The sequence below is a fragment of the Balaenoptera musculus genome, chromosome 1 (assembly GCF_009873245.2).
Source record: "Balaenoptera musculus isolate JJ_BM4_2016_0621 chromosome 1, mBalMus1.pri.v3, whole genome shotgun sequence".
Lineage (NCBI taxonomy): Eukaryota > Metazoa > Chordata > Mammalia > Artiodactyla > Balaenopteridae > Balaenoptera > Balaenoptera musculus.
The window spans coordinates 85,765,709-85,780,402 of record NC_045785.1 but is presented as its reverse complement, the minus strand read 5'-3'; the positions used below and the strand labels follow the sequence as shown (position 1 = coordinate 85,780,402).

The 14,694-nt window shown below is 34.2% G+C and overlaps 1 protein-coding gene across 1 annotated transcript in view; it reads left to right on the top strand.

Moving 5' to 3' along the window:
* The window catches only part of DPYD (dihydropyrimidine dehydrogenase), a 794,060-nt gene that overhangs the window by 471,855 nt on the left and 307,511 nt on the right, over nucleotides 1-14,694 (top strand). Inside the window, 1 exon segment of the mRNA XM_036825276.1 lies at nucleotides 1,747-1,911. Coding sequence (XP_036681171.1) covers nucleotides 1,747-1,911 — 165 coding nt within the window.

Genomic DNA, 14,694 nt, shown 5'->3' with positions numbered 1-14,694 from the left:
TTGCCAGGGCACATGACTTGGTAAACTGAATATGGACTCTCTTCACCTCCTTGGTCCAGTTCTCCTGTGCAGAGCACAAACTGTGACCTAGATTGGACTTATCTAGGTGAAGAAAATTTAGAGTAGAGGGGATAGCAGAGGAAAGGAGGAACTCAAGGCTTAAATGTATGGCTCTTGAAAATTGAAACATAAGAGAAAATCAGCCTAATTTGAATGAAACATTTCTAGAATTGTTTTCTCAGACCATGACAGCATGAGAGTACCTACCTGGGTGAGCTGCACAGAAACCACCTGCAGGTACGCATTTAAGCATTTGCCAAGATAGAAATTGGACCCACTAGGCTTGAGCTTCCTGGAGTGACTCTACTTGTCATTTTACCCATTGAGATCGCGTAGCATGGTTTCACAATAGCAAATCAAAGTAAGGCTGGTGGTATTCCTACGATTACAATAAAAGTAGAATGGCTTAATTAGTAAAACATTAACTGGCAGGATTCCTATAAGTAAAAATGTACATATTTAAGGTGGCTTATTGTAACATTTATAACATTTATTTTATAATATACTAATTCGTATGTAAAAGTGAATGTAAATTGCCAGAAATTAACATGCAATGTGAAGAAAAGTCCTTTTATCCTCTGCAACTGTAGCATTTGGCAGATTCAGGAATAAATAATCTTTTGTGGCAAGGGTATGCCTTATCAAACATATGCAGATCAGCACTAATTAATGCTAATTAAGGTTTCCTGTCTATCTAGTTGGAAAAACGTCCAAATGTTATGAAATCCAGTTAGTATGCCTATTACGCTAATTGTTTTATATGGGGTGGTTCTTAATTAAAATATGTAAATTGACCTTAATTGCTATATACTAATGGGGGTTCATGTTATCTCACTAAAAGTGACAAGATGGTGAGGAGGGGTACTTAAAGGAATAGTTCTGATAGCTCCTTAACTAAATGACCTTTACTCAAAATTAATTTTAATTGGAAGCTGGCTAAAGAAACATTTTTCTGTCTTTGTTTCTTTTTAGTTTTTAGCAATGTAAGAATGTTACTCTTCTTTGTTAATACAGCTTTAGAAGCAGTATGGATTGTTAATTACACTTAACAAGCAAGTTAATTTGACTGTTTACTGTTTATAGTTATCAGGAAGTTATTGATATCCTCATTTCAGTCTTGGGAAAAATTAGTTCTCATTGAATGTGAATTTATAGTTAGAATCATATAGGTAAGTCAACCTAGTTAGTTTGTTAGAATGTGTGTTAAAGTTTGATGAGCCAGTTTTGCTAATATGTACTCCTTAGCTGATTTATATTGAAATTACTTTTTAGAAAAAAAATTTTTTTTCTTTACAAACATTAACTCTTATTTGAGTTAAAATCTCATTGGAGATGCTTAGATTAAATAGACTGAAATGATTTTCTTACATTTTACTTATCGCGTTTTTATTTATTATTTAATTGCAGACAAATTAAAGTGTGTATGCCCAAAACCAGTGTAAATGAATTTACATATTTTTCCACTGTGCTAACCTTACAATTATAGGAAGTAATTTAAATAAAGCTAACAAATATTTTATTTTACTTTTTCATTTGATAGTAGTTTATTTTCAACTGTAATTTAAAATATATTAAAAATGTGAGGCAGGACTTAGTAGAATACTGTCATATGGAAATGAGCATAGAATGAAAATAACAGTTTTTCCTTTGTAGAAAGGAGACCCAATATCTTTATTCTTTCAACAGGACATAGTGACAAATGTTTCACCCAGAATCATCCGGGGAACCACCTCTGGCCCCATGTATGGCCCTGGACAAAGCTCCTTCCTGAATATTGAGCTCATCAGTGAAAAAACGGCTGCATATTGGTGTCAAAGTGTCACTGAACTAAAAGCTGACTTTCCAGACAATGTAAGTGTGATTTAACGTCTAAAACAAAAGAATTGGCATAAGTTGGTGAATGTTTATTTAAACATCCAATTCATAGGCTTATAAATATTAATGTGTATAATATATTTTATTAAAGAATCTGCCAGTTGCTTTGCTGATGCATAGAAAGATAAAAAAGAAAGAAATGCTCAAGAACTCATAAAAATGTGCACAATGTGAGGCTTTGTTATAAATGGGTGCCATGTAGATGGAAGAAGTATCTACATAAGCAGGAGGAAGAGAAATGAAATACTCATTTTATTGAGTTGGTTTTCACTGTATGTGGCTAGTATTTATGAAGGTGATGACCTTAGGAAGAAATTGCAGACTGTAAATCATTTTAAGTATAAAGCTGAGGCAGAAGCAGAATTTCTTGTATAGTTTAGATTTTTTCAGTGGGAAATAATTCACCAAATAATTTTAACACCTTTATTCTGAATGAGTTAACTGTCTTTTATAAAACGTTTTTTTTTCTTCTAAAGTACTATACACAAACATTACAGTAATATCAGGCTTATGTATGATATTTCATTTTTTGTGGATTTTTATATATTGCCTATAGTTTTTTAGTCCACAGATAGTATTTTCTCTTCAATAATTGGTTAGTGTTGTCTTTAATGTCATTCATTCATTCTCCTCCTCCTCCCCCCAGCCCCCTTCACCGTACACACACATGCACACACACACATTTCTCTCTCTCTCAGTGAGCTGGTGGTGAATTGAGGTTGAAGTTTGGGGTGATGTATGTTTGCATTGTAGAAAAGATTTCAAAGACAAATGAGAACACTTCAAGTATTCTAATAATAAATATTTTAAAATCTAATGAAATTTGTGGATGTTTGCCCACAAACTGATAAATCAGGAAATTTACGAAGGAACTTTAGCTATCACACTATCACCTAGCTCATCAAGTTTCTTTTTCTGTTTTAGAAGGCTCTAATTGTTTCAAAATTCTCTCTTATCTTGAAACAAAATATAATCACATAAGATACAATTTATCTTCCTCAATTCAACCCTTCAGATGTGAAGGGAACTATAAAGGCCATCTGAAATCTATAGCTTCTGGTCAGGAATTTTTCACTTTCTGAGCTTGATGTTGCAATTATTTGTTTGCACGTTATATAATCAACTCTAGTAACAATTTTGTTGGACTATTTGTGTTTTAAAGAATCCACATGTTTTGGGAAGTTTTTCTCAGAATGACAAGGACAAAAAGTGGGCAACCATAGAAATAATTATTAATATATTTTTAAACAATCTACAGTGTTAAGTAATACTATGCTAGGTACTGAACATTCAATAAAATAATAATAAATGGTAATAAGTGTGAGCACTTACATAGTATTCACTCTGTGCTAGTTATGGTTATAAATGCTTTATATATTTTAACACTCATTTAATTTTTCAACAACTTTATAAGATAGGTAGTATTATTTTCCCCATTTCACAGATGAGGAACTGAGGCACACAGAGTTAAGTAGCATGCCCAAGGTTCACAGCTATTATATGGTGAAGCCAGAATTTGAACTTGAAATTTGATTTTAGCATCCATGCTCCTGTCTAGTAATAGTGTTCACTAGTGCACCTGCTTATATTGCAATATCATTTCAGGCTCAGTGTTACTTATATTAATGCAAAATAAGAACAGTATGAAATATTCTTTCAATAGTATTTAGATGAGCCAATGTATCTGAAAAAAATCCCTTTCTCTGGAAAATAACACCTACCAATAACTTGTCTTAAGCTCACATGATACTTTCTACCCTCTCTTGAGGAGGAATAAGATGTAATAATAATGGCCTCCAAGAAATGACAGTAAGTAGACAAGAAAGTTGAGACAAAACCCTTGCTTTGTGATCCTACAGTCAAGCAGAAAGACTTGAACCCATTTAAATGTTCTTTTCAATTTCCCTGGAAATAATTTTCTTCTCCTATAACACTTTTTCTTCTGAGAAAACAATGCAGCTTTTCTTGTTTCTAATTCTTTCACCATTTAGATTATATTCATTATTCTTTTTCTGTGTTCTTAGAATTAATTTCTAACATTTTTTCTCCCCATATCAAAGATAACATTTTAAATACAATTAAAATGGCATTCCCATTTGAACCCATAGAAATAATATGTGTGCACCTAGATATTGCCATGCTGAGAGTAGAATATCCCCCACTGTTTTGGAATTACTCTGATACCATACCCAATGAGCTGAATGAAAGAAGGTGACCCTTCCTTTTCCACGTTTAATTATCACTCTCACTGGAGTTTTCCCACATCATTCTCGAGTGTGTGGCTGCCACCTTTAATGGCGGGGATCAGATAATTCAACCTATTATGGCAGCTTCTAAGCAAGGGCTAACTTTTCTGAAAAAGGAATTGTGCCGGGGAGCATATAGTTCAGCTAACATCAGCAGCCAGTATCTTTCTTTCCAGAGAAAGTAGGCACCAGTTGACCGTGAACTAAAGGAGACAGCTGGAAGAACATGTTGAATATAAAGACATTAAGACCCCCTGAAATATATTGTAAAGGCTTGTTTCTTAACTGTCACAGAATTATACCAAAGCCTACACTTATACCAGATTTCTGCTTGGCTTTCAAGGTTTCCTTTTATTTACCTGTGAATTAAACTTGGCACACTGATCATTGTAGTGACAGTTTATTACTAAGAGTTTTGGTTTTTTTTTTTTTTTTTCTTTCCTAAGCTGAGATTTTGCAATGCTTATTATGAAATGTATTGTGTAATTAGGGCTTACAGAAATCAATTTTAAGTGACTCCTTTAATTCTCACTGCAAAAACCTTAGACATCATACACTTTAGGCTTGCAAAAATTTTTTACCAAGAAATACATGCTGCATTTTGTCTGAATGCACTGAATTAGCAAGCAAAGACTGGCATTTTCTATCATTTGTGGCAGCTAAAGTGAGAGTTAGGCAAAAGATAGGGATTCATCAGTGAATCAGCTGGTGAAGATAGAAAAGGGAATGATGGCTTTGTTAGAGAAATTAATAAGGGAAGAACAATTGGTATGTAAATATACTTCTATTATAAGACACCTCATTTCTACTGAAACCCATTCTCAGTTTATTACTGAGAGATCGGCATTGCACACGTTATGTTCAAAATGACTCCAAAGAAGTTGCTCTCCGTCAGCATTCTGAAGATGCTTTCCTGACCAGTAGCCTCTAAATACAGAGTTCTTTTTTTTTTTTTTTTAATAAATTTATTTATTTAGTTAGTTAGTTTTGGCAGTGTTGGGTCTTCGTTTCTGTGCGAGGGCTTTCTCTAGTTGCGGCAAGCGGGGTCCACTCTTCATCGCGGTGCGCGGGCCTCTCACTATCGCGGCCTCTCTTGTTGCAGAGCACAGGCTCCAGACGTGCAGGCTCAGCAGTTGTGGCTCACGGGCCCAGTTGCTCCGTGGCATGTGGGATCCTCCCAGACCAAGGCTCGAACCCGTGTGCCCTGCATTAGCAGGCAGATTCTCAACCACTGTGCCACCAGGGAAGCCCTAAATACAGAGTTCTTAACCTTGTGTGTGTGCCATGGCCTCCATAAGCACCCTGGTGAAGCCTAAAAGCCTCTTTTAGAATACTGTTTTTCAATGCATAAAACAAAATTCATAAGGTAATAAAGGATTCCCATTATATTAAAATAAAATTCTTGAAATATTTTTAAAAATATGATGTAGCAAAATATGTTACTCTTTAGTAAGGCACTAAAAATACAATCTAATGGCAGATCTAATACCTACTGCAGTCTTGATATAATGGTGACTCCAACTGATACCCTGAGATAGCTGCAGCAACTCTACATCTCTATGTGATTTTCTCTGGTTTCTGTTGGTGCAAAGTCATAGGTATTGATAGTGTTACACTGTTTTGTTGCTTCATGATGGAGGAAGTGCTAAATTTCAGTGAAAGGCTAGTGAAAATAAAGATCCAATTTTTTTTTTCCATCCAAGTTCATGAATTTTCTGTTTTCTATCAAGGGTTCTAAGGACCTCAGATTAAGAACCTGTGTCCAGCGTTTCTCAATTCTGGTTGCATATTAGAATCTCCTAGAGAGCTTCAAAAATGGTATTTATGGTTAGGCCCTATACTAGTTGAATCATTTTAGAATTCTGGCATGGATAGAGTGAATATAGATCTGTGTGTGTGTATGTAAGTATGTGTATAGATATGTATATGTGTATGTGTGTGTGTTTATATTTTTTATAAAGTTCCTCAATTGATTCTACTACATATACCATCAATGTCACTCATGAATTTTGACATATATCATTAAATATTTATAAAACTCCTATACCAGAACTATTTACTGGGAGCTGTTTATATGTGCTAAGGGTTTTATGTATCTGTGAAACAGAGATTTTCCCCATTTTACAGATGAGGGAACTGACATTTAGAGACATTGCATTAACTGTTAGTATGTAAATGTTTTGGGACTGGAAATCTTTCCATTACACCATGAAGAGGTGTTCTATTTGACCATAAAGAACCTGAGAAATTAAGAACATACGTGTTACAATCCTCCCTTGTCAGCCCACTCAGATGGGCCAATTAGATTGAGCTTTCTCAACTGCAGACTGTCAAAAGAAAAAAACACGAACAAACAAATCTTTTCATTTGACAAAGAAAGTTCTGTCATCAGTCAATCATTATCTTGTCATTAGTTCCAGTGAAGAACACTTTATAGCTCAGCTCTTTTTGCTTTGTAGGGATGTAGGTGTCTATAGAAAACAATGCCAGTGACTCAATGTGGACGTGGCCTCATTTTAAGTTCTGTATTTGAAAATAGGGAAGTCGAGGGACTGAGTCAGATCTAGTTATCCTCCAAGCAGGAGGATGCTCACTACTTCTTCAGTGGACATTCGTCACCCCATTACTCCTGCACAGTCTTCTTACAGGTGCCACAAAGGCTGACTCAGCAGAAGTGGTCTTCCTTTTCTTTGAAGTATGTATAATTAAGTCCAGCTAATTAGAAATAGGGGATTGTGTTACCCATTCAGTCTGTTCAGATACATTTGTAACAAATGGAACTACAATAAATGTATTGTCAGGAAGCAATGATCAGTGTAAGTTCATTACTTTTGCTTTCTGATCACAGAGCTTACAAAGCACAAACAGCACCTTAGCTCTTCTCTCCTCCTATCCCAAAAAGGGTATTCACCAACAGAAACGTAAGAGTCTCTGCAACTGGAGGCATTCCTTCTTTGCTCCATCTGGAATTATTTGAGCTTATAAAGTCCCTGTTTCTATAAATGTCTACATATTCCCATGCTGATTTATTTTAAATAGATTAGAAAACTGCTGGATCAGGTATTGAAGGGAAGCCTAGTATATCCTCCAGGAAGCTCTTCTCTTTTTTACACCACAGCTTAAGTAATGATTTTGTAATATTGTTCGTGAATTCCAGAGGACATAGATATTTCCCAGCCTCGCTTTTTTGCTAAAATCCAGGACAATTATCTAGTGGCATTACTTTATTATTTTTTTGAAAAAAGATCTGTCTAATGTACAAAAATCAAAATAAATCCAAAATGATTCACAATTAGCCATAGGCCAAGCACTGATTTGGTTATGCCCAACAAACCTTAAAGACCAGACCTGAAAGGATAAAAATATGTCCAAGTAATTTAATTGCAACTCAGGAAAAAGCTCAAGAATATTTTTAGGAATACAAAATATCTAGTACCAAGCAAGATAAAGTTCAATGTCTGGCATCCAATTAAAAATTACCTAGTATGTAAAGAAATAGGAAAATAGTCCCAAAATAATAAAAAAAATCAATCAGTTAAAACTGATATGATGTTAAAATTAACAGGCAAGTACATTAAAACTGTTATTCCATACGTTCAGAAGGCTAAGTTAAGCCATGGAAGATAGATAAAAGACCTAAATCAAAATTCCAAGCATGAAAACTACAACAAAAGGGATGGAAAACACACTGGAAGTTATTATCAGCATATTGGCACTGAAGAAGAAATAATTAGTAAATTTGAAGATACAGCAATAAAAACTATCCAAAGTGAAACACACACACACAAACACACATACACACACACACACACACACACACACATACACACAGAGGTTGAGAGAGAGAGAGAAGAAAGTAAACATACCATTCGTGAGCTGGGAGAAACTTCAAGTGGCCTAATATGTACTGGAATTCCTGAAATTTGAAGAAATAATAGACCAAACTTTCCCAATTTTTCTTAAAACTATAAGCCTCCCACTATGCAAACAAAACAAAAACAAACAAATAAAAATAATAAACAAGAAACTTGATGAACTCCAAGCACAAGAAACATGAATAAAATTACACCAAGGTAATACATCATAATCAACTTAATTAAACCAGTGATAAAGAGAAAAACTTCAAAGCAGTCAGGGACAAAAAGCGTGTTCCATACAGAGGAACCTAACATAAGGGTTACTGCTCTGATTTGTCATCAGAAACAGTGCAGGTTACGGGCTCTGCAGCTCAGAACTGGGTCCAGCTCTGCCTCTTCACCGCGGGAACTCTGGAAAGACACCTCTCCGGTTGTCACTTCTTCTTCTATAAACTGGGTTAGCCACAGGTGGTTCTGTTTTTAATTTGCCAAGGAGCCTCCATACTGTTTTTCCATTGAGGCTACACCGTTTTGCGTTCCCACCAGGATGAACGTTGAGGACATGTGCTGAGCGGAATAAACCAGTCCCAGAAAGACAAATCCTGCGTGATCCGACTCATATGAGCTATCTTACATGGTCTAATTCATAGACTCGAAGAGCAGAAAGATGGTGGCTAGGGGCTGAAGGGTTGGGGAGATGAGGAGTTATCATCAACGGGCAAAAAGCTTCAGGCGAAAGGCAGATGAACGAGTTCTAGAGAACCTGAGTACAGCACTGCGTCTGTAGCCAACAGCACTGTATTGTGCCCATGCTAAGAGGGTAGAGCTCATGCTAAGTGTTCTTCCAAAATACAATAAGATTTTTTAAAAAATAAAGAGGGATGAGCCATCCATCCCTGGCCCTGCTGGCGGTGGGGTGATTCGTGCTTGTGGATGGGGCACCTTTGCCCACCAGGCACACCGCACGGGGTGGGGTTCATGTCATCGGAGGGGAAAGCCTGACTGGCTCTAGGTTCTTCGTCAGACTTGGGCCGAGGGGCCTTTCTCTCACTGGGAAATTTCAATGCAGTTTTGGTGATTAGAGCTTGAGAGAAGCCCCTGCTCTCAGGGGTTTAGAACAGGCTTCACTGGGCAGCACACCAAGGGCCACAAGTCTGGGTCCAAATCCTGCTTCTGCTGTGAATCAGCCGTGGGGCCCTAGGCGAGTCATTTCCCTTCCTTGGTCTTGAAGACTCTTCTAGAAAAATAATGATGTCTGAGGCATATTGAGCCCTAAGCACTATGCATACATGATTTCATTACTTAATTTTCCTAAGGCCTACGAGGCAGGTACCGTGATTATCACCCCCATCTCACCATGGAGGATTCTGAGGCTGAGAGGCCCTGAGTAACTGATGAGTTACCCTCTCTGTAGAGTGTCGGCTCAGAGACAAACCCATGCTTTATTCTAGCAGGTGAGTAGATAACGTTCCCGTAGTCTGGGATTCTAGCCCGATCATGGAGTTAGCGTCACTGAATAGAAAAGTGTCCTCCCTTGAGACAGGGTTGGTTTTTGGTAATTCACTTCGTTTCTTCCTCCCTCCCTCCCTTTTTCAGGTTTATTGAGGTATAATTTATTATTATTGAGGTATAATTGACATGTAAAGTTGTAAGATAATTAAAGTTGTGCATTGAGGTGAAAAAAAAAAAGAAACAGTGCAAGTTAGAGATCATCTTAAAAGTGCTGAAAGATTTAAAAAACAAGCAAACAAAAACTGTTAACCTAGATTTCAAAATTCAGTAACATATCTTTCAGAATACAGTGAAATAAGTACTTTTTCAATCATAAAAAGATGGAAAGAATTCATCACCAGGAATCTGCACTACAGGAAATGTTAAAAGAAAATGTTTAGGTTGAAGGAAAATGATGCCAGGTTGAAATATGGATCTACACAAAGGAGTAAAGAGCACCAAGATTTGTAACTACATGGGTAAATAATTCTTTAAATTATTTATTCACTTTAGAAGAGAATTGGTTGTTTAAACAAAAACATATTATAAGATAGTGTGGGGAGTTTTTAACATACATGAAGGTAAAATATATGACAACAATAGTGCAAAAGTTGTGAGGAAGAAATGGAAGTATACTACTGTAAGCTTCTAAAACCTTATGTAAAGTTTTATATCCCTTGAAGGTAGACTGTGATAACTTAGAGATATATACTCTAAGCTCTATACAACCACTAAAATAATGTGACTTAGTAACAGATAAAACATGAACAATAAAGGTGTAAGATAGAATTAAACAAAGTACTCATACCAAAAGAAAGTAAAATTAAACCTAACCATATCAATAGTCAAATTAAATGTAAATGGTCTAAACATCTCAATTAAAAGGCAGAGATTTTCATATTTGGTTAAAAAAAAAACAAGATTCAACTGTATGCTGCCTACAAGAAAAAACAATTTAAAATATGAAGAAACAAATAGGAGAATACTGAAGCAGTGGAAGGAGATATACAATGGTAATTCTATTCAAATAAAATATCATAATACTGATAGCAAAGTAATTGTAAAAGCAAAGAATATTATCAGGGGCAAAAAAAGATCAACTTATAATGATGAAAAAAATTCATCCAGAGTTGATAACAATCCTAAATGTTTTATGACTTAATAACAGAGCTCAAGAAACCTGAATAAAAAACTGATAGAGCTGCAAGGAGCAATGGGAAAACTCAAAATTATAATTGGAGATTTCCATACCTGCCTGTCAGTAATTAATAAAACAATAGAATGAGGCTGTTGAGGATTTGAAAAATGCTATCAACTTATCTAATTGAAGTTTATTGGACACACCATCCAAAGGCAACAGAATACACAGTCATTTCAAGTACATGCATAATATTTACTACAATAGGCCATATTCTGAGCCATGCAAGTCTAAACAATTAAGAAAAAATTTAAATCATCCAAGGTATATACTCTGCCCACAACAGAATTAAATTTGTAATCAAAAACAGGAATGTATTTGGAAAATCTCCAAATATTTAGAAAATAAATAATATACTTCAATAACCCTCAGTTAAAAGAGAAATCACAAGCAAAATTAAAAATTATTTTGAATGGAATGAAAATTAAAATACAAAATATCAAAATTTGTAGTATATCATACAAGCATTACTTGAGGGAAAATCTATAGCATCAAATACATGTATCAGAAATGAAGAAAGATCTCAAATTAATGACTACAACTTCCACCTTTAAAAACTAGAAAAAGAGAAAATTAAACCCAAAATAACATAAAGGATATAATGAAGATGAGAGGAGGAAATTGATGAAATAAATAACAGAAAAATAATAGAAAATGTCAAGGAAGGTAAAGCTGATTCCTTAAAAGACAAATAAAATTGATAAAACTTTAGCCAGACTGATCAGGAAAAAAAAAGGAGAAGAAACATAAATTACCAATATAGGGAATGAGAGAAGTAACACCACTGCAGATTTTACAGATATAAGACAGAAAATTACAGAATATTATGAACAATTTTATGCAGATAATCAACTTAGGTGAACTGGACAAATCCCTTTAAAGACACAAATTTTCAAAGTGTATTCAAGAAGCAATGGATAACGTTAAAGAAATTGAATTACTGGTTTAAAACATTTCCATGAAGAAAACTAGAAGCCCAGATGGCTTCATGAGTGAGTTTTACCTACCATTTAAGAAAGAATAATGCCAATTCTACACCTACTTTTTCAGAAAAGAAAAACAGAGGAAATACTAACTAAATCTGTAATGCCACACTTTGATATCACAACCAGATAAAGGCAGGACAAGAAAAGAAAACTATGGACCAGTGTTCCTCATTAACATAGATGCAAAAGTTCTAAACAAATTTACAAATATTAACCAACAATATATAAAGAATATAATACATCATGAACAAATGAGGTTTATTCCAGGAATTCTGGTAGGTTTAACATTTGAAAATAATATAATTCACATAAGTTGCAAACTAAATAATAACAACAACACAAACAGGAAAAAACATTTGAAGAAATTCAAAAATACTTTCCTAACTTTTAAGTAATTTCAGCAAACTAAGAATATACAAGTAATTTCTTAGCCCTCTAAAATGCATTTTAAAAAAATCCCTAGAGCTAACATTCTAGTTAATGGTAAAAGACTGAATACTTTCTTCCTAAGGGAAATAAAATAACGATATTTGCTTTTGCCATTTCTAGTACACATTGTGCTAGAGTTCCTGTACTGTTTAATAAGAGAAGACAAATAAAAGATACGCACATTGCAAAGGAAGAAGTAAAACTACCTTTATTCACAGATGACATGATTATTTATGTAGAAAATCTGACTGAATATACCAATAAAAACCACTTTATTTACAAAAGCAGGCAGCTAGCTTACAAGTTACTGTTTTCAGATTTGATTTTTTAAAGAGTTGCATTAAAATGCTGTTTATCTTCATTACTATCTTGTCTTGCACTCCGTTAAATTCTGCACTCCAGGCAAATGCCTAACGACTCAACCTGGCCTTGGCCTGCCAAAATACAACTTTAAATAATAAATGAGTTTAGCAAGATTGAAGATACAAGATCAACTTTTAAAAATCATTTGTACTTTTTATATACTAGCAATTAACAATTGGAAACTGAAATAAGTATATCTTATCAATATATCAGTATAGCAAAAAAATAAAATAGGGATAAATTTGACATAAGATGTGAAAGATGTGAACACTGAAAACTACAATATATTACTATAGAAATTAAAGAATTAAGTAAATGGGAGGCTATATCATGTTCAGTGATCAGAAGAGTATTGTTAAGATGTCAAGTAACCTCATTGTTTTAAAGGTAAAATGAAATTACAATCAAAATATTAACATGATTTTTTTGCAGAATTTAACAAGTTGATTCTGAAATTCATATGGAAGTATAAAGAACTTACAGTAGCCAAAATAATTTAAAAAGAACCAAATTGGAAATCTAAAACTTTCCGATGTCAAGACTTATTTTAAAACTACAGTAATTAGGATAGTGTGGTATTGGCATAAAGATAGATAGACAAATAGGTTAATGGAGCAGAATAACAAGTCCAGAAAACAACCTACAAATTATTTATATGAACAAATGATTTTTGACAAAGATGCTAAAAGGAAATTCAGTGGGCAACATATAGTCTTTTCAACACATGATGCTGGTAAAATTGGGTATCCATATGCAAAAAATAAAAATAAAATAAATGACTCATGTCTGACATGACATATAAAAATTAACTCAAAATATTCATAGACCCAAATGACAAACCTAAAACTATAAAACTCCTTTAACAAAAAAGGGGAGAAAGTTCTGTTATCTTAGGTTAGAGAAATACTGAATATTTCTTAGATGCATACCGGAAGTATAGTCTTTGAAAGAAAAAGATGATAGATGTGATTTCTTTCAAATTAAAACTTCGGTCTTCAAACCTGTTGCTAAGAAAATGAAAATACAAACTACAGACTGGGAAAAATATTTGCAAATCATGTATCTGGTAAAAGACTTGTATCCAAAATGTTCAAAGGACTTTCAAAACCCAGTAATAAGAAAGCAAACAACCCTTCCCACTTTGAGCAAAACATGTGAAGAGACACTTCACCAAAGAAGATCATGAATGACAAATAAGCACAAGAAAAGGTGCTCAACATCATTAGTCATTATAGAAATCCAAATTAAAGCCACAGTGAGATATACATCTATTAGAATGTCTAAAATTTGAAAGACTGATCATATCAAATGTTAGCAAGGATATGGAACTACAAGAACTCTCATACATTGCTAGTGATAAAACCACTTTTGAAAATAGTTTGGTAGTTTCTTAAAAAGTTAAACATACACCTACCATATTACCCAGATAATCCACTTTTGGCTATTTACCCAGGAAACACCAAAACATATGTCCATACAAAGACTTGTACAGAACTGTTCACAGCAGCTTTATTTGTAACAGCAAAAAACTGTGAATGATTCAAATGTCCAGCTGAACAGATCAACAAATTGTGGTGTATGTATACAATAAAATACTACTTAGTAGTAAGAAGAATGAGCTATTTGATACATACAACATGGATTAATCTCAAAAATTATGCTGAGAAAAAAAACCCAGCCCCTCTTCCCCTCAAAAAATACATATTTTATGATAAAACTGTAGAAACTGTTAACTAATCTATAGGGATGTAAAATAGATTAATGGTTGCATCATAGACAGGGGAGGAGTTGGAGGGAGGGATTATAAAGCATCACAAGGAAATTTGGGGGCATGATAGACATATTCATTATCTTGATTGTGATGGTAGTTTCAAAGTATGTAAAATTGTAAGCTTTAAATATGTGCAATTATTATATGTTATACTTTATATAATATATAGTATATAGAGAATTATATTTCAATAAATCTGTTTTAGCATATTCAATAGGTTAAATTTAAAATTATAAAAGCACTTTTCATGGGATGTGCCCTGGGAATTAATCCCAGGTTGGATTAAATGGCTAAACCCCTGTCACCCGGCTGTTCAATCCCTACCCATTGCCCAAGCCACCAGTCAGTTATTACCTTCTGTGAAATTTTCTAGTGTTTTGATTGTATTCACTTTGATATGGAGACACGGGAATTAACA